This window comes from Rhinoderma darwinii, chromosome 8 (assembly GCF_050947455.1).
Source record: "Rhinoderma darwinii isolate aRhiDar2 chromosome 8, aRhiDar2.hap1, whole genome shotgun sequence".
In the NCBI taxonomy this organism is placed as follows: domain Eukaryota; kingdom Metazoa; phylum Chordata; class Amphibia; order Anura; family Rhinodermatidae; genus Rhinoderma; species Rhinoderma darwinii.
The window spans coordinates 74,244,807-74,269,125 of record NC_134694.1 but is presented as its reverse complement, the minus strand read 5'-3'; the positions used below and the strand labels follow the sequence as shown (position 1 = coordinate 74,269,125).

General features: G+C 42.5%; 1 protein-coding gene across 4 annotated transcripts in view; it reads right to left on the bottom strand.

Moving 5' to 3' along the window:
* Positions 1-1,907: 1,907 nt before the first annotated feature.
* Positions 1,908-24,319, bottom strand: part of CUL4B (cullin 4B) — a 63,084-nt gene continuing 40,672 nt past the window's right edge. For 3 of the 4 annotated variants that reach the window (XM_075835762.1, XM_075835759.1, XM_075835760.1), the window contains 8 exons: positions 22,904-23,014; positions 18,922-19,007; positions 13,941-14,048; positions 12,611-12,724; positions 9,199-9,304; positions 8,935-9,107; positions 4,766-4,918; positions 1,908-2,065 (listed from right to left, as the gene is read on the bottom strand). In XM_075835762.1, the coding sequence (XP_075691877.1) occupies positions 1,970-2,065; positions 4,766-4,918; positions 8,935-9,107; positions 9,199-9,304; positions 12,611-12,724; positions 13,941-14,048; positions 18,922-19,007; positions 22,904-23,014 (947 nt within the window). In that variant the 3' untranslated portion in view covers positions 1,908-1,969. The remainder of the gene's footprint in view (positions 2,066-4,765; positions 4,919-8,934; positions 9,108-9,198; positions 9,305-12,610; positions 12,725-13,940; positions 14,049-18,921; positions 19,008-22,903; positions 23,015-24,319) is intronic. The other variant, XM_075835761.1, reaches the window with a different exon arrangement.

The following is a 24,319-nucleotide window of genomic DNA, read 5'->3' as shown; positions in this document are numbered from 1 at the left end:
TGGAACAATAAAGATAAAGTATTGTTGAGGTGAACATACCCTTTAATTGGTAGCCAAATCTAAAAAAAAGCTGCCAATATCGTTCACACATGGGTATGTAAGGGTTTCTGGAGGTTCCCTTAACTAGATTATATAGATCATGGGGGCGAGGGTTTTTTTGCATCTCCCACTGAAGAACAATACTCAGTCCTTCTCCGGCACGACACTGCCAAGAGGAAACAAAGCATTGCATTCAACTGCACAGCAAACATATACTATAGAATTTAGGTTTAGTGTCCCTTTAACAAAAAGCAGAAATTAAATGACAATATTTGACGGACAACCAAGAGACATAGGCCCTAGTTGTGTTACAATTTGCATGGATGAGTCACGGGCTTCACAGACGTGCAACTACATGTCAACTAGTATAAGGTGCTCAGACAAACGCCTCTTATCTTGAAAACCCCAACAAAAAAATAAAAAATTGCTCAGAGGATAAAATCACAATTTTCCGGCCTGATCAGAGAATACATTGATCGTTTGAGGCAATAAAATTTAGAAAGATAAAAGTAAATGGCTGCATTTGGAGTTGAAATGTATATTATATTATTAGAAAGAGAACTATAAAAAGGAAATGAGTCTTATAAAACCTATTGTTTTCCTATAGACACACTTGTAGCAGTAGATTCCAGTGGGGTCCGATTAAAAAAAAAAGAAAAAAAAAAGGCACAAAATTCACAAAACCCCTTCAGTGAATTTAAATTGCATGCAATTCACACGCTGAATACCAAACCAGTTAAGGCCTAATAAAAAGCCAAATGAATAGCAATGGGCATGTATAGTAGGAAGCCAATATAAAAGCTGTGACCAGTCACTAGCCACAGTATCGCAGACTTTGACTTCTTGCCTGTGCAGGATTTTATGGTGTTAGGCCTCATGCACACGACCGTGTTCGGTCCGTGATATACGGTCCGCATGTCGGCCGCTTGTCCCGGACCGTACAAAGTACAGGGAGCCGGGCTCCTAGCATCATACTTATCTATGACGCTAGGTGTCACTGCCTATCCACGTAACTACTGTCACACACTAAAACATGATTACAGTACGGGACAGTAGTTCCGCGGACAGGCAGTGACCCCTATCGTCATAGATAAGTGTGATGCTAGGAGCCCGACTCCCTGCACTGTGTTCGGTCCGGGACATGCAGCCGACATGCGGACCGTATATCACGGACCGAACACGGTCGTGTGCATGGGGCCTTAGTCTGAGATTTGGGAAGTCCCGGACAAATTTCTGGGCTAAAGCTGTACCCCTTATTAAAAAACACAAAAAACAAAAACTACACCGTACAATCAACTAGATCAAAGTGTGCGGCTGAATGGTGTCAAAAAAAGAAATTGTAGATGGTGCTTCCCATACATTTTAGATTGGAACACACACATGTAGGAGGAATTTACAATACGAACTAGCATTTAAAAGCTCATATAAACCATGACATAGATACATGTGGAGGCTCTTGTTTTGGAAGTGGTAAAAGCATCAGAATTCCAGGTCAGGCTTTAATGATAGACTTCAGTTATTGGAGCTTCAGCAAGCCTTTTTGCACACACATCTTTTGCTGGCATGGCATGGCATGGCACGGCATGCAGATTTGAAGATCAGATGATACTATGTTGGTTTATTCATTCGCTTTATGAGTTGAAAAATGATGTCATATGGCCATGTAATCTTGAGCGTGTCCAGCAGATTACAACCCAGGGAATACCCTGAACACGTCATTCTAAACAACATGCAAAAAAGAGTTCAACAGCATTCTTATTAAATGTAATTTGTACTCTTTAAAAGTAGGTTTCTCAAATTGGCAGAAAAAAATCTGCCCACTTTCTTCTTTATGCGGGATTCATTTCCGTTATCAATGGTGTAACAAGTTTATTTAATGGGATCAAGCTACGTTTATTATCCGCTAGGCGCCCATCAAGGCAAAGGCTTGTTATGCAACATAATTGTACTGGTTGGGATTCTCTTTGTCTCTTTCCATGTAGTCCCTGTCTATTAAGGATTCTATTCTTTTCTTGAGATCTGCAGGCTAAAACAAAAAAAAACAAAAAAAAGTTAAGTTAAGATTGGCAGTTACTGAAAAAACTTCAAGTGTGTATGGATAACGCAATGCATTTTTTTCCCCATTCATATCATAAAGAGCTATTACCATCTTAGACTGTTATAGCATACTGCTAGGATATGCCATAACATCAGCATCGGACTTTCCCACTGGAGGATCTTCCGGTGGGCCCAGGCGCCGAGCTGCTTCTCTCCTAGAGTAGAGCAAAGAGCCATTTGCTCCCTGTGCCGCCACTTACGCTTCTAGGCCACAGGCTGTTTAAGGCATATGGCCTACTAGAGGATGCAGAGAACATCAGCGTCCCTGAAAAGGAGGCACGATGATGTCACAGCGCCGGGCCACGAACAACACGCAGACGCCCTAGCCGCTCGTTGTAGGAACGGGGTCAAGTGAGTCCTGTCCCCCCCAATTGGTGCATATAGGAAGCAAACTTAGGGGAGGGGGGCCTAACTATCAGCAGAACAAAAGGGGCCTAAATACTGTAGGGACGGCACAAAGGGGTCCTGACTACCATATGGGGACACAAAGGAGGACGGGACTACTGTATGGGGGGGGGGGGGAGGAGAACATTGCTGTTGTGTGGGAGAACATAAGGAGGCAATTCTTTGTAGAAGGTACAAAGGGACACTATTACTGTGTGAGGTCTAAAGGGGGGTACTATTACAGTGTGGGGCATCAAAATAGGCATTATTTCCATCTGGGGCACTATAAATGGCAAGTTTTTGTAGAGAGTGGGGAATAGGTGGGGAGGTGCTGGAAAAGCATAGAGCCAAAAGAGGTTTGTGGTACAAATTATGCAGAGTCGTGGCTGGAAGTCGTCGGCATGGCGTTCTGGGCCAGATAAAGAAAAGGGAAAAAGTGACCGACTCCAATCTGAGAAGAGGTCACCGGTGAGCCACTGGATTTCACTATACTATATTAAAGGGGTTTTCCCATCTTATCCTGTGAATATGCCATACATGTCTATGCCATAAATGTCTGATCGATGCGGGTCCCAGATCTGGGACCCGCACCTATATAGAGATCTGGCCGCAGAATCCAGGCGGAGACTAGTGGAGAGATGGTCGCGCTGTTCAACTACCATTGAACAGAATGGAGTGTGGCACACAGTCACAACCCTCTCTCCACTAGTCTCCATCTTGATTCCGCAGCCAGTTCTCACTATAGGTGCGGGTCAGCACCAAGAGTTATTTCTTCTGGTGGGACCAAGGTACTCTAATCCCACACTGCATAACATGGTTGGTAGGAGTTTACCTCTGGGACCCCCCACAGTCCCGAACACAGAGGTATTAAGGTCCCTTCAACCTTCCCAGCATAGTGATATTCACGTCTACTTGTAATTAAAGTGGATGGGGCTGTAGTTGTACTTGTATGCACAGTGGGTAGCTGGAGGAATTGCTGTGTAGGGAAAAACCGTGAAGAAGCCACAGCACTCCTGATGCTCATGGGGATACCAGCAGTTGGATCACTATCACACTATACTGCTAATAGGCATTCATTTTCAATTAAACGTCAGGTAGCAGCACACTAAAGTCTGTTTAACGAATCTTAAACCCATTGGGCCTCATTTATCTAAACTGTAACAGAAAGAATGGCCTTGTTACCCAAAGGAAGCAACCAGAATGCAGCTTCCCACAGCAGTTTAAGAAATTAAAGCTGGACTCGGATTGGTTGCTATGTACAACAAGGTCAGTTTTCTGTTCGTTTTGAGAAACCTACCCCATTATGCTGTTATACTGCATGTTAAAACTGTGCATAGGAACAGCTGCCACCATCACCAATGCCTTTTACAGTTAAAGAGGCTCTGTCACCAGATTTTGCAACCCCTATCTGCTATTGCAGCAGATAGGCGCTGCAATGTAGATTACAGTAACGTTTTTATTTTAAAAAAACGAGCATTTTTGGCCAAGTTATGACCATTTTTGTAGTTATGCAAATGAGGCTTGCAAAAGTACAACTGGGTGTGTTTAAAAGTAAAAGTCCAAGTGGGCGTGTATTATGTGCGTACATCGGGGCGTTTTTAATACTTTTACTAGCTGAGCGTTCTGATGAGAAGTATCATCCACTTCTCTTCAGAACGCCCAGCTTCTGGCAGTGCAGATCTGTGACGTCACTCACAGGTCCTGCATCGTGTCGGCCACATCGGCACCAGAGGCTACAGTTGATTCTGCAGCAGCATCAGCGTTTGCAGGTAAGTAGCTACATCGACTTACCTGCTAACGCCGATGCTGCTGCAGAATCATCTGGTGCCGATGTGTCCTCGCTCGTCTGACACGATGCAGGACCTGTGAGTGACGTCACAGCGTGATCTGGAGGAAGCTGGGCGTTCTGAAGAGAAGTGGATGATACTTCTCTTCAGAGCGCCCAGCTAGTAAAAGTAGTAAAAACGCCCCGATGTACGCACATAATACACGCCCACTTGGACTTTTACTTTTAAACACACCCACTTGGACTTTTGCAAGCCTCATTTGCATAACTACAAAAATGGTCATAACTTGTCCAAAAATGCTAGTTTTTTAAAAATAAAAACGTTACTGTAATCTACATTGCAGCGCCTATCTGCTGCAATAGCAGATCGGGGTTGCAAAATCTGGTGACAGAGCCTCTTTAAACTCGTAAAATGCCTGGATTCTTAGAAGACACAAAGCCGAGACGTGAACAAGTTACCTTGACTGGGAATTTAAGCTGGTTGTACACCTCGGAAACCAAAAGATTGTGGCTAAGTGTTTTCCTCATTTTCATGATTCGAACAATGGCTGCATCAATCTGGTACTGCCGATCCTGAAAAACTCGCTCTGTAGTGCTGGCTTGTTCCTCCACCTATTACAGACCAAATAGAAATGATTAGCCAGACAGACACTAAATATTGGAAAACCTCACATTTTACAGGTCTTATTAGAAGGGCAAAAACAGAAATGCAATTAGGAACGTTATCAGGCAGACCAGTCACCTACACTGCTTACAGCCCGAGAATTAAGATCAGGATCCCTGCATTTGGGGAAGAGGACGGTTCTATAGTTACGAGCCTGCTTCTGGCTCAGCATAGTTTTCTACAAGGTTCAGACCGCACAAATTTGAAAGACAAACTTTGCTGAATTGAAAATTCAACCTGGACTGAAATACACATCAAGTACAGAACATGATCCTGACAAAGATCCTAGTAAGAGAGCATGACGCACCGCAAGTAAGAATAGTTATTTCATTGAACAGATTTTTAGGTGTAAAGCAGATGTCAGACTTTGATGCAGTTATATAAAAGGGCAGCATAGTATGGGAGAAGGTCCGCTCCCCTATTAGCGAAAAAAAATATGAAAAACAAAATAGTGCTGTTTGGCGGATAGAAGCGTCTAACCAGTTAGTGACCATCTATGGGTGGTTTTTATGGGGCCACTAAGGGCCTCTATTCTGATGCAGTAGCCTTTTTACAGCGCTGCATCAGAATAAACAGCGTCGGGAGCAGTTAAATCTCCCTGTTCTCAGCTATCAGAGGTAGCGGAGGGCTGGGAAAATACCCGCTCGAACGGGCGAGGTCAATTTCAGTATAGATATTTTTTAAAAATGTGATAAAAAGTGGTCATGAAGTCGCGCACGTACTCCAAAACGGTACCAATAAAAACTACAAGTAGTTCCGCAACAAACCAGCCCTCATACGACTGCAGTGTTTTTACTTTGTAAAACATACAAAATCTATATAAATTTGGTATCGTTGCAATCGTAACAACCAGCTGAATAAAGTTAGTGTTATTTATACCACACGGTAAACGGCGTAAATTTAGGATGCAAAAAAGTGTGGCGAAATTGCAGTTTTTTTTCTGTTCGAGTTATACGAACGCTCGTCTGCACGATAATCGCCCAGTGTAAAACCCTCTCTAATCTGTGCAGGTGCTGATCTGCAAGAACCTACTAACTACACCCCCTCCTATGTACAGAGAAGCAAGAGCAGCAGATTCAACACCATTAACCCCTGCCACTCCACACCTCTGATGTCTGGTGAATTCAGGGGAGGGTGAGAGCACTATAGCTGCCAATATCTTGTATTTCTGCGTCTGACATTGTTTACAGGGCACTGTGGCTGGCATTGTACTGAGGCACTGTAGCTGGCATTGTATTGGGGCATGGTGGCTGGCATCGTATTGGGGCACGGTGGCTGGAATTGAATTGGGGCACAGTGGGTGGCATTGTATTGGGGCACAGTGGTACCCTATTGTCTCAATATTACCCAGGAAATGTACAGTTAATGGCAAAACTTTTATTTTTCTCCTCATATGCTACAATTTATGGGTGTGTCTTATGGTCCAGTGCGTCCTAAAGTCAGAATATTGTGACAAAACACATTTTATTTTTAACAATTACTGTATTTTTCGGAGACCATGCTTTTTTATTTTTCCATCGATTGAGTGGTATGAGGGCTTATTTTTTGGGAGGGGCAAACTGTCGTTTCTATTGATACCATTTTGGGCTACATGAGACTTTTTGATCACTTTTTAATGAGATGAAGTGGTCAAAAAATAGTGATTCTGGCGGTTTATATTTTTACGCCATTCACCGTGCACATTAAATAATGGTATGTTGTAATAGTTCTGACTTTTACGGACGCAGCAATACCAATTTTGTAAAAAAATTATTACATTGCTTCTTTTTTAAAAAAGTTTTTACACTACTAAAGACTACTTTTTTTTTTTTTTACACATTTCATTAGTCCCCATAGCGGACTTAAACCAGTGATCGTTAAAGGAAAGGTGTCACGAAAAAATATTTTTTTATATGTTTTTGCTTTTAGTGTGTTATTAAAATAAATGTTATTTGTGTTTTTGTGTTTTACTTTTTTCTTTCTGCCATTTCTGCCATTTTTTTTTTCATCTCTGTATGCGTCCATTAACGGCACATACAGAGGTGGAATACGGCACATACATCCCCATAGTGAATGCGAACGGGAGCCATTCCATTCACTATGGTGTACGCCGTCTGTGTGGGAACGGCGCATGCGCCGCTCCCACACAAAACAAAAGGAAGGTCTTCGGCCGAGCGACATCCGGCGCCATTTTCATGTGGACCGGAAGCCCCGGCCGGACAGTAAAAGGACTACTTCCGGTCACGGCTTCCGTCCATATGTTCAGAAGCAAGGACTAGGAGTGGAGGGAGCGGAAGCAGCGGCAGGAGCAGGTAAGTTATGTTTGTGTATGTTCGTGTTATACTGTGTATTTACCACTGTATCTAATCCTCCTACACTGTGCATTCGCTCAAAAAATGGCAACACACAGTGTAGGACGTTTGTACCTTCAACCCCCTCCTTTCTCCTGGCACTAGCCAGGATAAAGGAGGGGGGATTGTTTGAGGACACTAGACTGAGTGTGTCTTCTCCAATTTTGCAGCATAAAGCAATGAGGTTGCTTTACCACATGCCAATGCTGCAATTTTGGGAATTGCTCCCTCTAGTGACCAGCACATGGAAATTTTATAAATTAGAATCTAATTTATAATATTTCCTGAATTTTGAAAAAATTAAAAAAATTAGTTAAACTGTTGGTATATAAATGATGAAACATTTTTCTAAGAAAAAAAAATTTAAAAACATTTCTAGCGACATATTCCCTTTAAGATCGCTGGTACAATACACTGCAAGACTAATGTATTGCAGTATATTGTGATTTTTACAGGCTCCTGTTAAGCCGTGCCAGAGACACGAAGAAAGGCAGTCCTGTGGGCCTTCAGTAGGCCCCTGGGCTGCCATGACAACCATTGGCGCCCCCGATTGCTTTGCGGGGGGCGATGAGCTGTCAGAGGGGGGTGCCCCCGTTTGTAACGTCTTAGATGCTGCAATAGTTCTTGATCGCAGTATCTAAGGGGTTAAACAGCCATGAACAACGCGATCGCTGTTCCTGGCTGTTAGTCCCGGGTGTCAACTGTAGAACACAGCTGACACCCGCTGTGTACGGAGTGTCCTCACCAGATGAGCCTGCTCTGAACCTCACCTCCCCCACCACGACACAATAGTATGTCATGGCACGGGAAGAGGTTAAAGGGGTTTTCCCAGAATCATAAATCATCACCAATGTACAGGACTGGTGATAATTTTATGATCGATAGGGGCCCCACCGACCCAACTCGACCGCAGTGAGGAGGACATTGAATGGAGCAGCAGTCTAGCATGTGCGCTGCCACTCTATTCAAAGTCTATGGGACTGACAGAAACAGCCAACCACAGTACTCAGGATAAACACCAAGAATGATGGGGGGGGGGGGGGCATTGTGAATACTTTTGTAAGGCATTGTGAAAAAATCTTATGTATGTGTTCTAGAAGATCAGCTATTTCCCTTCCTCCTTCTCATCACAATCCCGTGTGTGGCTGCAGCAGGAGCCTTTCTTCCCTTGTCCTGTCTGCAGTAGGACACAAGGATCGTTAAGCGACACCCCTTCGCTAAGTCCCATCCTGCTGATGTTCTGGAACGGGTCAGCAGGAAAATACCTCTCGAGTTCTCTACAGGATTAATACAAGACCATTTGTTTCAGGGACATGCAGAACATACTGCAGACTGACAAACAGCGTGAGCAAGTGTATATCCCATCATCAATTTCTAGATTTAGTGATCTTTTAACAACGGATAAGCCTGTAAAAAGTGATTGTCACCACTCTACAGGGAGGAGAATGCTCTTCAGGAATACAGCGAATACTAAATCCGCTGTATTCCTTTGGGAAGGTTTCATATGTTCCCTATTTTGGGATCCATTGCCATTTTTTGCAACCGACAAAAGATGGAAGAACGGATGGGAGAACGGATCTCCCGAGTGTTCTCCTGCAAGCAGCTTCATTGAAAACATAGTGACAGGAAAGTACCGTTTCTTTCATCTGAATCTGATTAATCCTTATCCTGAACAGCTGATGCTTGAACTCATCATTGAATGTGAACTTGTCTCCATCATCTACGTCTTTACTCCTGGGATTCTTTGTAAGAACTCTGGCACGGCCACAGGCCAACGATTGGAGGGTTCTCCTTAACTCACTATCCTCTGACAGGAGAGAGAAAGGATAAAAATACCTTGGTGATGAAAGAACATTTCATATTTAACTCACAATTGCATTGTCACAATGAAAACTCACCTATACCAGTGGCCTGCCTTATGTCTTCAAAACTAAATTCCTCACCCTCATTAAACATGAGCAGAACAAGCGTTTGGAAGAGTGAAACTTGCAACTCTTTTCTACCCTAAAGGACATCGGGGGAAAAAAAAAATAAATACTAAGTACACTTTACTTTTAGTTAAAACAAGGAAACAAAAAATAAATTAAAAAAATGAGTAAATATAAATATATAAATCATAAAAGAAAAAATATTATAATATATATACATACATACACACACCGTATTTTTCGGACTATAAGACGCACCCAGGTTTTAGACAACAGAAAATAGGAAAAAATTGCATATTTGACTACTTTTACAAAGAAAAAACTATTGGTTAAAAAAATAAATTGTTCTATTTCACCACATCCAGAGAGCCATAAATGTTATATTTTTTTAGCGATTGAGCGATGTGAGGGCTTATTTTTTGCGGGACAAGCTGTCGTTTTTATTGGCACCATTATTTGGTACATACGATTTTTGATTCACTTTTTAGCGCTAAGGTGACCAAAAAAGAATGATTCTGGGGCTTTATTTTTTTACGCCAATCACCGTGCGAGTCCAATAGTGCTAGATTGTAGTAGTTCGGACTTGTACGGACGCAGCGATAACAATTTTCTTAATTTTTTTTACATTGTGCATGAGGGGAAAAAAAAAATGGAAAGAAATTTTTTTTTTCTCTGAACTTTTAAAATTTTGCTATACTCCTGAAAATGTATCTAACTTTTTTTTTTTTACACATTTTATTAGTTGCCCTAGGGGACTTGACCCAGTGATCGTTAGATTGCTCGTACAATACACTGCAATACATGGATGAGTTACGGAAACAACGTAACCCGCTGAGCTACGCTGTTTCCATAACGCCAATAGTAGTGAGTGGCAGTTACAGAGGCAGCGTCGTATACGAGCTACACGGTTTCTGTAACTACTATTCAGTTCTATGGGAGTTCCGGAAACAGCATAGCACAATGAGTTAGGCTATTTCCGTAACTGGACCATGTATGCTGTTTTTGTAGCTACCGAGTTCCGGAAACCACGTAGCTCGCGGTGCTACGCTGTTTCCGTAACTTCCATTCACTTCTATGGGAGTTCCGGAAACAGCGTAGCTCAGCGAGCACTCGGCTGTTTCCGTAACTCCCGACCACCTAAGCAGGATGTGGCCGTGAGACAGCGGAGCCGAGTAAGATAGAACGGGGTATAGGGGGCCCCATTCTAGAGATAGGTGCAGGTCCCGGAGGTGGGACCCGTATCTATCTGACATTTATGACATATCCTGTGGATAAGTCATAAATATCCTTCATGGGAAAACCCCTATAGATGCCGCGATCACTATTGACCGTGGCATTTAACTAGTTAAACGGCCAGGAACAGCGCGAATGCTGTTCTTGGCCGTTAGAGCAGCGTGTCAGCTGTAAAACACAGCTGACACCTGCAGCATATCGAGCGGACCAAACATCCTCTCCCCACTCCATGAAGTGTCGGTTAAGTAAGGCTGGGTTCACACGTGGCGGAATTTCACTTAAATTCCGCTGCGGACACTCCGCAGCGTTAATCCGCAGCGGAGCAGTTTCTGCATTGACTTCCACTTCTATTTAGAAGTGTTCGTTTAGACGATGCGTAACATTCCGCTGCGGAGCATAGGCTGCGGAGCGGAATTTGGTGTCCGCAGCATGCTCTGTCTGTTGCGGAGCAGTGGCGGACTCATGGCGGAATTTCTCCATTGACTTCAATGGAGATTCTAAGTTCCGCAATGAAGTCCGCAGCTGTCATGCACATGTTATGTGTGCTGCGGATGCGTTTTGCTTTTTTAACTTGACATTTCTTCATTCTGGCTGGACCTATGTATTTCTAGGTCTACAGCCAGACTGAGGAAGTCAATGGGGCTCCCGTAATGACGGGAGCGTTGCTAGGAGACGTCTGTAAATAGTCACTGTCCAGGGTGCTGAAAGAGTTAAGCGATCGGCAGTAACTGTTTCTGCACCCGGGACAGTGACTACCGATCCCAATATACAGCAACCTGTAAAAAAATAGAAGTTCATACTTACCGAGAACTCCCTGCTTCTGTCTCCAGTCCGGCCTCCCAGGATGACGTTTCAGTCTAAGTGACGGCTGCAGCCAATCACAGGCCAAGCACAGGCTGCAGCGGTCACATGGACTGCCGCGTCATCCAGGGAGGTCGGGCTGGATGCCGAAAGAGGGACGCGTCACCAAGACAACGGCCGGTAAGTATGAAATTCGTTTACTTTCACTAGGGAAAGTGCTGTCCCTTCTCTCTATCCTGCACTGATAGGGAGAAGGGAAGCACTTTTCCCGCAGTCCGCAGCAGCTAGTCCGCATCAATTTTCTGCACATTTTGTGCAGATCCGCAGCCGTAATCCGCAACCCGGATTAGGTGCGGCATTGATGCGGACAGTTGCGGAGGAAATCCGCCACGTGTGGTCATGCCCTAAGGAAGCAGTTGGCTGCCGACTATAAGACGCAGGGACTCTTCAGCAAGATTTATTTTTCTTCTGCTAAAACCTGCGTCTTGTAGTCCGAAATATATATATATATATATATATATATATATATATATATATATATATATATATATATATCTTGTGATTGACATCTGTTTTATGAAGAATGAGTAGTTTGTCAATGCCATGAAAGAAGCATTTGAAACTTTTATCAACAGGAGGCCAAATAAGCCAGCTGAACTTATTGGTACGTAAAAGTTCCTGCTGCAAGAAGTATATGTATATATATATATATATATACTTCTTGCAGCAGGAACTTTTACGTACCAATAAGTTCAGCTGGCTTATTTGGCCTCCTGTTGATAAAAGTTTCAAATGCTTCTTTCATGGCATTGACAAACTACTCATTCTTCATAAAACAGATGTCAATCACAAGATCAACTTGGTCTTTGAAATCCAGGAGAAATACATACATACACATACGCACACACGCACGGCCACATAAAACAAATCTAATGAAAGCAGTGGTTCTCAAACTATTTTACACCATAAGGAACCAGTAACTTACAATTACCATGGTTTTATCATATATTGGGTGATTTAGCACAGACAAACTTATGGATGCTTTCTGTTGATGCCTCTCACCCTCAATGGGTAGAGAGTAAACTAGGGAAGTGGCTGTAGCAATAGAACATACTGTGCAACATAAACTTCAAGTTGGTGCTGACAAAACACCCCCTTTCCTTCTACCATTACCCATTTTTATGCTCAAGAATCCTCTGAAACCTTCTGGCTATTATACAGAACCCACATTGAAAAACATTTGCTAAGAAAAAAAAAACAACAAAAAGCTATCAAAAGCTAAGTAAAGGGTGTAAATAAAAAAAACAAACCCTCTAAATCATAAAACACCTAAAGCATTGAAGTTTACCTCAATGAATTCTGCTTTCAAGACACACTGTCCTAATGTGGACTGCCACTGCAGCTTTCTACCACTGTGCTTCCCAAGATAAAAGGTCTTGAATATTTCCTGTAATTTCACCATCTAAAATAAAAACAAATATTTCATATTCCACAATCTGTATGCCCCGACAACACATACTTTATCAGTTTTTCAGATGGAGGCGAACAGAGTCCAGGATCAGACATAAGGCTTAGCAGTGATGCTAGTATGCATGGCATGTGACCGCTGAAGCCATTGATTTGCTGCAAGTCATGTGCCTCTATGGAACGCCCTCACTGGCAGCCAGTAAACAAAGACCGGCATCTGCACAGGATCGTTGGGTGGATTGAGGAAGGTTTTTTGTTGGCTTTTTTTTTAACTTTCAGACAACTCTCTTTGCAATAAAAAGTTAGTGTGTGAAAGAAATTGTCAAATATAGAACTAACATTTTCCCTTAAGGTATACAAAACTTACAGGTGAATGAGAAGACGTTTGCATTCTTGGCAGTCAGCGAGACGGTTACCTAATCTTGCAGGGAAAACAGTGGTGAATCTCTTCCCGGTAAACTCCATTTTTAGGTGGGGCTAGCTGAGGAAGAGGCTTATTTTATAAATAGGAATGCCTTGCCTGGTTTCTACTTTAGAGTGGGGAGGTTTCTGTGACAGAAGGCTGCCTCCTAGCCAGATACAAAGCAGGTTTAGGATTTTTAACATCATGAATGTGTTAAGAAATACTCCTAGTGCATAGGGAGAACAGGTAGATATACATAGGTACATCTTTGTTTTTTGTCGCGTCATGAAGGCGCAGCCTTGCTTTACTGTTGGCATCGCCTCCCCCCTCCACAAAAAATAAAAAAAGGAGTTTACAGTTTTCTTTAACATAGGTGGTTGGGGGTCATCTATAGATGACGTATGCCACGTTATGGTATACAGTGGCATATGTTGGCGCTTTAATGTTCCGCGCATACGTTGGAAGAATTAAAGTTGCTAGCATTCATTTTTATTCGTGTAGCTTACTGCAGATTTTTTCCTATACAGTGCATCTGTAGCTGGATATTTCTTTGTGGACACGTTTGATTCCTGGAAACGCTTCATCAAAACCCTATTCCTGCTGTGATCGCTATTAAATGTCACTTCAGCCAGGCTTGTTCTCCGGGTACTAGCAGGTAGGGGGCCAAGGCTGAGCCATTATATAAGTGATGCACACAGTACACAGATATATAGGAATTTTAGACAAATGGTTTATGTTTTTTTCTCCTTCCAACTACATGGTAACAATTAGACCGCTTCACACAAAGCAAGAGATGCTGTACATTTACCTCAGGAGGTAGGTGAACTTCCATAGGCACGTAGGTTGGCCAGTAACCCATGGTTAGGATATTCACAGTTAACTCAATGTTACCCGGCACATTCTGATTCTGCATATACTGGAATACATAAATGTGCGCTTGAGAAGTTGCATATTATAAAGAAATACATGTAGATCAATCAAAAAAAGTAAATTTGGCTATCTGACCATAAGTTAACAGAAGTAGAAATAGAGTTGAGGAAGGTCAATCAGCATAAAAAAAATAAAAATTGAAAAGAAATCCTTATTGGCTTGAAATTAAATATCGGATTGGGAGAATAAAGATGTATACGTGAAGACATTTTTTCAATATTATAAAGACAAAGCTATAATTACAACACATGGGATGCCTGTAAGGCATTTATACAGGGAATAGCGGTAAAACAAGAAAATACGGAAAAGGAGGAATTGAGGTTCTTACAGAACCGCAATGGGGGAAGAAAACAATCTATTTGCAAAATCTCTTACTTGAAAGTCAAGATAACTGGCTATCTGCCAGGGAGGCGCATATACAACGGGTGCTTTCTCAAGCTGACAGCCATGTAAAGTGGTAAAAGATCAAACAAGAAAGGAGGGACTGAAATAAAGAAATGACTGGCCAGAATTATTAAGATTCATACTGGAAGGCTACAAGTTGTAGTGGTGAAGGATGAAAATGGAATAGTGAGGAACACCCCAGAAGAAATAGTGGCGATATTCTAAAATACTATGGAAAACTATATACGTCAGAAGAAACTATCAACAGCACAAACTTCGGACTATATTAAAAAAAAAAACTTATTTATATACACGGACTTCATGAGACCATGAAATGATGGAATTCCCGATATTAATGGAGGAATCCAGAGGGTAATTAAAAACTTGCCATGGTATAAATCCCCAGGACCCGCTGGGTTAACTTTTGAATTCTATCAAAGATTTGATCGGGCTGCTCTAGGTAAATGTTCTGGAGACGTATCGTATAGCGCCCCATACATTTCCGGTGACCTCCTTAAAGAGGCTCTGTCACCAGATTTTGCAGCCCCTATCTGCTAATGCAGCAGATAGGCGCTGCAATGTAGATTAGAGTAACGTTTTTATTTTTAAAAAACGAGCATTTTTGGCCAAGTTATGACCATTTTCGTATTTATGCAAATGAGGCTTGCAAAAGTACAACTGGGCGTGTAGAAAAGTAAAAGTACAACTGGGCGTGTATTATGTGCGTACATCGGGGCGTGTTTACTACTTTTACTAGCTGGGCGTTGTGTATAGAAGTATCATCCACTTCTCTTCACAACGCCCAGCTTCTGGCAGTGCAGCACTGTGACGTCACTCACAGGTCCTGCATCGTGTCGGCACCAGAGGCTACACTTGATTCTGCAGCAGCATCAGCATTTGCAGGTAAGTAGCTACATCGACTTACCTGCAAACGCCGATGCTGCTGCAGAATCATCTGTAGCCTCTGGTGCCGACACGATGCAGGACCTGTGAGTGACGTCACAGTGCTGCACTGCCAGAAGCTGGGCGTTGTGAAGAGAAGTGGATGACACTTCTATACACAACGCCCAGCTAGTAAAAGTAGTAAACACACCCCGATGTACGCACATAATACACGCCCAGTTGTACTTTTACTTTTCAACACGCCCAGTTGTACTTTTGCAAGCCTCATTTGCATAAATACGAAAATGGTCATAACTTGGCCAAAAATGCTCGTTTTTAAAAAATAAAAACGTTACTGTAATCTACATTGCAGCGCCCATCTGCTGCAATAGCAGATAGGGGTTGCAAAATCTGGTGACAGAGCCTCTTTAAGTCTATGAGAGAAGTGGATATTTTAGTATTATTAAAACCAGTTAAAGAACCACATGCAGTAAAATTATATAGACCAATCTCATTATTGAATGTAGACTAAGATATTAGCAAAAAGTTTAGCCAATAGATTGGCTAAAGGGATAACTGAACGAATTAATTCAGATAAAACCGGGTTATGTCTGAGAATTCCATCAGCTATATAGTATTAGAAGACGGCTAGTAACCTACATCTAAGCTCAGAGGACAAAGAAAACAAAGTAGATGCTATTAAAGCTTTTGACAGAGTGGAGTGGGGCTACCTATAGAAATGTACGAGGCACTATGGGTTCAGACGCTATTGTAGGTGAAACCATGAGCAAGAATGAATAGAAGTGGCACAGTGACCGCACCCTACTGTCTATCGAGAGGAACTAGACAGCTACTATATGCATCAATAGAACCCCCAGCTACGCCACTTAGGAAAGATGTAGGTATAAAAGGATTTGGTTACACGGGCCCCCATAATAAAATCTCACTCTATGCAGGCGATACGCTGCTATATTTGGGTAACGTAGAAAACGCACTTCAGAGAAGTGTGGAAAAAATAAATAAATTCTGTCTAGACTGGGCGAAGTCCATTTTAAAGCCCCTAAAGCAAAAAAGATAGCTAGGACTAGAGACAGGATGGTCACCCTGGAACAAAGGGGGTAGCTTCAAATATTTGGGAGTAATAATGTCCAGAGATACAAGGGAATACATCAGGCACCATTTTCAGCACACGTTTGTTAAGCTGCCATTATTTGTTGGGCTCGCGATGCGATTTTTGCAATGGTTTTTTCATGATCAACACCGGGTTCTTTTTTTTATATATATATATATATACACATAGCGCTTGAATTTTTAGCATTTTAAGTCTTCTAGTTTTTTTTTTGTTTTTTTTAACTTTTTAGATATTTTTTTTCTAGTATAAATATAGTTTTACCCTAAAATAGACTTTTTATTTGTGATCATTGTCTACCGTAAATGTTGAGCGCTATGGACGTGAGTACAGAGAAGGCAGAAGTGGTGAAAACAGCTTCAGTCTCCTCTACAGGGTCCCTGGCAGTCTCTGACTGCCGGGCACCCTACATTCAGCTGTCCCATCACCCGGACAGCAGGCCTAAGCCTGCCAAAAAAAAAAAAAAATTCAAATTTGGTCTAAAATGGGAGAATCATTGGTGGGTAGGGCCAGATTAATTATGATACATTATTAATGTATTATTAATGATAATGTTCTTCCACAGATCATGCATATAATCCATAATAATCCAAATATGATCGCGTCGGCCTTTTTGAATTTACTCCCTCTGGGGTAATCACAATTTGAAAAAAAATATCTGTGGCATCTTCTTGGGTAAAAAAGGGAATTATGCACATTTCTCAAGTGTATCAAGATGGAAACATCGCATTATCTCAACTACAGAAAGGACAAACATATTAGAAAGACACAAATTTCACTATATACAATTGTATAGCGCACTTAGATCACAATTTAAACAAAAGATTTACATTTATATGTCACATACCACTTATGGAGTACTTGTAAAGTATATCTAATATTTATAAAACACTTTATCAGTTGGGGTAAACAATGGCCACTTAAATGTAGAAATCAATTGTAGTAAGAAGTGGGTATTATACCAGGAGATCACGGGAAATAATCTATAATCTCAGTTTTGTCCTCAAAGATTACCGAAACGCTAAGGCCCTGTTCACACTGAGTATTTTGCAGGCAGAAAAAAATCTGCCTCAAAATTTTTTCAGGGAATTTGAGGCATATTTTCACCAGTAGCCAAAAAACGCTGCGAAAAACGCTTTTTCTATCGAATATGGATTTCAATGGGGGGGTCAGAGGCGGAACCCGTCAAGGACATGCCGCTTTTTTTTCCCCGCAAGCAGCTAAAAGCCGCTCTGGGGAAAAAATATGCCTCCGCCTCCCATTGAAGTCAATGGGAGGCGGTTGCGCAAGTTTTTTGGTGCCGATTCAGACTCCGGTTTCTGCGTAAAAAAACTTAGTGTGAACTGGGCCTAAGCGGTCATACGAATAAAGCAGATCTGGTCAACTCGTGCCCAAAGCCATTTATATACTGGTCAAAAATCATATCCAGAATTAACAATAGATATAACGTTAATACTATAGCTGAAATGGAGATCTGTTTATTAGGACATCTATTAAAAAGTTAAAAATTAACTGCAGTCAGAAAACAAAAATCTATAGGACAGCTATTATATCTGGAAAAAGTAAATAAAGAATGATCGTGATAGATAGGGTTAGAGCAGAGGCTCCCACAAAAGAGGAATGGGGCAGGTCTGTAAATAACTTTTTGATTTTAGAGAAGGGAAATTGCTTATGTAAAAGAGACATTGATAAATTCAGTGAAAAAAAAAATGGAATGCCTGCTGGGATTGATCGAGTACTCTTTGTTTTTGTTTTTTTCCCCTCTCCTCTCCTTCCTGTCAACTGGGTTGGTGTATGGATTACGTAGATATGAGCTATTGTTATTAATAAAGTGGTTTTTACAAAAAAAAAAAAAACGAACGGGGAAGCAGAACAATAATGTGTTAGGGTGTGTTCACATCACCATTAGTTTCCACTGAGGGGTTCCGTGAGGTTTCCATCGGGTTAACCCCTCAGTGGAAAGTCAAGCGGAAACCCCCGTTTCCCTCACCATTGAACTCAATGGTGACGGAAACATAGCTAATGGTTTCCGTCTATCCCCGTTGTGACAGGGTTCCGTTGTTTTGGACTGAATCAATAGCGCAGTCGGAACCCTGTCACAACGGTGACAGAAGAAAATCATTAGCCAGCTTCAATGGTTAGGGAAACTGAGGGGTTAACCCAACGGAAACCTCAGAGGGAACCCCTCCACGTAAACGAACGGTGATGTGAATAGAGCCTTACTGGTAGGTATTTTTGGTCTAAGGACGACAATAGACCAGTAAACAGGAGACATCTGACGGAAGAAGTCACCAACAGAACTGCTCCATAAACCTTTGGGTCCATACAGCAAGTAGATCCCCTGAGTTAGACTTCACGAGGTGCAACAAGAATTACCTATGGTTTCCATTCTGACGGAAAGCTCAGACAGAACGGAGCCCTAGCTTTCACACAATGACTATTCGTGTTGGGTGTTATTCCTTACCTGTTTAAAGTGAACCATTATGTCTTTAGACAACTCCATGTCTTTAAACATTCCCTCAAGTTTGCTAGTAAAGGCAGCTCCACATTCTAGAGAAAGGAAAACAAGAACATTTTGGTATTTACAGTGGTAGTTTTACAGAGTGATTTCCCCTATTAGACAAAAAGAAAGTACAGAATAGATTAATGTATCACGTCAGAAAAAAAAAAAAACCTTTTGTAATCACCGTAAAATCCTTTTCTTGTAGAAGTCATTGGGGGACACGGCACCATGGTTATAAGCCCTTGCCACTAGGTGGGAAAAGTGTGTTGGTTCTGCCCAAGTAGACCATACCCTTCCCACAGACACAGAACTATTCAGTTTGTGCAGAAAGTGGGAGAAAAATAGAACACACCCATGGTCCCAGCAGTACAACGAAACAACCAGAACCAATCCTGGGCCCAAGAAACCAAGAGAGGACGGGATGTGTGAACAGACTACTACCAAATCCCTGTGGATCACGAGGAAGGGAGACATACAGTACAGAAACCTGTCTGATGGAAGTAATGTCAACAAGGAGGCAACTTTCCAGGAAATAAGCTGGAGCGAAATATAGAGCCATTGCCTGAAAGGGGATGCCTAAAGAACCCCCAGGACAAGGCTAGGATTCCAGGGCCCAGAGGGCTGCCAAAAAATAGTGGGATGGAATGGGCAATACCATGCAATAAGGTCTTCACCTAGGCACGGAAAGCCAATGTTCGCTGAAAAACCTGACTCTTCAGAGAAGTTAGACGAAGACCCTGATCCAGAATGGATTGTAGGAAAGACAGCAGGGGACAGAGACTGTGTTGCCCACACCAACGCAAATAGACCTTTTATATACGATGGTACACTTTGCCCAATTGAGGCTTCCAAGCACTTAGCATCCTTTGGACAAAGAGTTCAAAAAGATTGTGGGATCTCAAATCTTCAATAGTCATGCCGTTAAACTGCAAGGAAGGAAAATGGGGTGGAACTGCGGACCTTGAGTAATTAGATATCCACAAGATAAGGAAAAAGATCAGAACAGCTATGGCTCTTTGAGCAATATGAGCCCCAGCACCAGAAACCGATAATCGTTCTCAAGTGGATTCAATAAAAGGCCGTGACAAAGCGTGGGTACACGTGAACCGGCCTTAGGCTTGTGTTCCACATCCATGCTGCCTATTCTTGTTTTGCCTCAATAAATACAAAAAGTTTAACGGAATGGTGAGTGCCATGGAAATTCTCCCATATTGCCTTGAGAAATTAGGTCGCAGCAGAAGGCGCCACAGCGCTCTCCCAAGTGGATTGACGAGGTTGGGGTACCAGGCCAGACGAGGCCAGTCTGGAGCTAACAGAACAGCTGGAATGCCCTCTGCCTTGACCTGCTTGAGAAACTCTGGGCAGTAGCGGAATGGGAGTTCAAACCCTTCCTAAAGAGTGACAAGGTGTTGGCGGGAAGAGCCCTGGGATGCTGTGATCTTGCCATATAGGCTGGAATCTTTTGGTCAAACGAGATGAGAAGAAGCTCACATTTTGGGTCTCCCACTTCCCAAAGATCTGGAAGAAATTTCCTGGATGGAGCGACCATTACCTTGATCCAGCTTTCCCCAACTGAGGAAGTCTGCAGCCTAGTTGTCCACTCCTGGCACATGGACCGCAGAAAGAACTGGGACGTGGTGCTCCACCCAGTGGAGGATCTGAGAGGACTCCAATATTGCCTCCCGGCACTGCCTTGACATTTCAGAAGATATCAGTCTGGACGACCCTGGAGAAGGGGAGTCCAATCAGAGAGAGCCAGGATGATGTCTCTCAATTCCAGAAGATTGATCTGTTACAGAGCTTCTTATTTCAACTGTGCCCTGAACCGTAAGAAGGCCAAACACTGCCTCTCCCAACTGGAAAGGCGAAGATCTTTCAAGATCACAAGCCACTGGATGGGCAGGAAGGACTGTCCCTAAAACATGGTTAGGGAGGTTTCCGACTAGAGCAACTCCTGATGAACCCATGGCGGAAAGAGGATCGACTTGTCCCAACGCTGGCGAATTGCCCCTTGGAGAGGCCTCGTGTGAAACCGAGCATAATGATCAGTCCCGATGGTCAGCACCATCTTGCCCATGTATAAGCGGATAAAAGAGGGATTATTTTGGCGAAGGAGAGCATCCCTGGCTTGAATGGCACTGATCTTGTCCACCAGGAGGAGAGCGGGATAAACTGGAAATGTTGCAAACCAACAGAAAAGCGAAGGTAACGCTGACGGGCCCTTGCGATCGGAATGTGTAGGTACCGTAGGAATCGCAGATGTCAATGGGGGAAATATACTCGCCCTGATCAACTAGGCAACTACTGACTGCAGGGATTTAAGCCGGGAACCTATGAGCACGTACAAAGCAAATCAACTTCTTCGTTCCAAGATAAGCCGGACTTATCGGTTCTGGAGGTTTCCTCCCCCTGTATGGACTTATCGGTTCTTTATGACGACTGAAGAGATTCAAGTAGAATCCTTGGAAACTTTCGGAATGTGGACAATCACTTCCTGAAGGACAAGGTAGAAAATATCCTGGAAAAAGCGGAAGCACGATCAAGGCCCAGAAGCTCAATCAGGCAAGGTGAACCACCTTATATAGAAGGAGTATTTGCATTGGTTTGAGCAACACAGTCTCCGTTCCCTGCTGTCTTTCCAGCAATCCATTCTGGATTAGTGTCTTGGTCTAACTTCTCGGAAGAGTGGGAGGAAAAGCCAGGAATTTTATTTTATACCTTGTCGACCCCACCACTCAAAAAAAAGGCTTGAGTAGGGAGACACATTTAGGAAGAAGATGCATTACAAGTGGAGGAATGCTGGGGTCTAGGCAGCCACGCCAGGAGGGTTTAGGCTTGATGGATGGACGTCCTCTTCTCTGACCTCTAAGAGAGGAAGTTACAACAAAATACAAAAACTCTTGGCGCCAGTAGCCCTAGAGAGGTTTTCAACCACACGCTTGCCAAAGAGTCTAACCCCACCAATGAGGCCAGGCCAGTTAGGGCTTTTTTTGAAGAGGGGTCTGCTGCCCAAGATTTAAGACCGAGTGTTGAATTGCCACTGAATTAGCTGCTACTCTAGCAGTGAAACAAGACAACTCAAGGGAGGCCTCACGTAAAATATTGGAGGCATGGCTAAGTTGGAGGCAGACAAGCGCCTGTCAGGGTGCTTCCATTCCTTAAGAGTTCTTCAAACTCGCTGTGATTCGGGAAATCCAGAGGCTGGCACGGGGGAAGGGGAAAGGCCCTTCTCCCTGAGAGGGGGTGGGGAGTCATCCTTAATGTGTAAACGATAGAGATGCATTTCTGCATAGCAGCTGCCAATTCAGTGTCTTTTTTGGACTCCAAATCAAATTCGCTAGAGGAGGCAGACTGATCCTGCAGGGAGTCCATTTCTCCAGTGCTGGTCCTAACAGGGGACAATTGCGAAGAACCCGAAGAGGAGTGAGATCTGTCCAAGGCGCTTATGGGCCTCTTACATTGCCTACCATGAGAGCATAGCGAGATAGGATGGCTGCTGGAGAATTTTTTTATTGCAGCAACCACAAAAATAGTGCATCACCACCAGTCCTCCCGAGAGGAAGACATGTTAACAGATAAAAGGTGACGTAACTAGACAAGTATCAGTTGGAATAAAACCCCACTTGTGGGAAGAGAATCCCCCCCCCCCCCCTTGGCTTCTAGCAGGGAACCACATATACAGAGACACGCAGGACCCGCTGACACTGAACCAGTCAGCGCCGCTGACCTGAAAGATTCAGGTCTCTGCGCTAGATACAGCTGCTCTGTATACAGGATACAAAGCAGCTCAATCTGTAAACGTAAAAATTATTTTTAATAAAAAGGTATTTAGAAAGTTGCACCAAACACATTGATAAACATTTCTATTAAAAACAAAAAAAACCACACCTTTTCAAAAGATGTACATGTCCTTTAAGCAAACATGAGCAAATTGTATTCTTACCATGCTTAAGTTTGGAAAGCATAGACTTTTCAGCATCCACGGAAGCACTTTTCCCCACTAAAAGCCTCTTAGCTAAGTCTTTTTTGTAGAAGGCCTCGAAGACATCTTTCCCTGTAAGAGTGAGCATTTCACTTTTCATGTCTTGTCTATTTAGGCGAAGATCAAAATGCGTTGTATAATCCATTTTTACATCAGAATAAGGAGAAAAACGGATCCGTTAAAAACCAAATTAAAATCAATGGGATTCTTAATTGCATCTGTTAGCATCCGTTTTTTTTTTTACGGAGATAAAAGTGCAGAATACAAGACTTAGACAGCCGTTATTTTTGAATGGAGTAAAACGGATGGTTTATTTTTATCATTGGTGTCAACGTAAAACAGATGCAAACGGATTGTAGTACATTTGCATCAGTTATTTTGATTTCAAGGGGATTTTTATAGGATAAGGCTGTGTTCACAACAGCGTCACTTTCCGTTGAGGGGTCCCGTCGGAGGTTTCAGTCGGGGGAACCCCTCAACGAAAAGGCAATCGGAAACCTTAGCTTCCGTTTGCAGCACCATTTATCTCAATGGTGACTAAAACGTTGCTAATGGTAATTTTGTTTGTCGCTTTTCGTTTGTCTCCGTTCGCTAGGTTTCCGTTTTTTTTCATGGAAACACAAATTCTGCAGACTGCACTTTCCCTTCCGTCAAAAAAACGGAAACCTAGCAAACAGAGACAAACGGAAAGCAACTGAAACAAAAGAACTACCACTTAAATCAATTGTAATTCTAACGGAATACTCGTTTAATCTTTCGATCCTCTCTTCCTCTGACGGAAGAGAGGTAAACGTATACTAACGGTAGTGTGAACTTACCCTTATTCTGATCTAAAAACGGATCAGAGTGACTGATTATACAACGCAAGTGTAAACTTAGTGTTACATTTTCACAATACATACAAACAAAATAATTCAAATTAATTATTCAATGTAAAAACCAGTGTGGGGATTTGTGACAATTTCAGATATTTTTTCCTTTAGTTCTAAAGAAGCGGATTTTTGATTTATGTGAAAACTATTAAATGATGGCAAGAAGGAAAAGCTGCAGTGCTTGGAATGTAGAACTACATTACAACAAGTAGGGGAAATGTAGCAGATCAACAGTGCCTTGCAAAAGTATTTACCCCTTATGTGTTTTTCCTGTTTTGTTACGGATTTTTACTGTAATTTTATGTAATGGTCCTGACAAAAGAGTCTAAATTGTTCTAGTAGAAAAAAAATTAAAAAATAAATAAAATACCTTGTTTAACCTATGAGTGACTGCCAATACGCCTTTTCACGGCGGCCACTAACGGGCTTCATTTTGATGCATATGTCTTTTAACGGTGCTGCATCAGAATAAAGCAGCGCCGCCTGGAGCAGTAAAAGCTCTGTG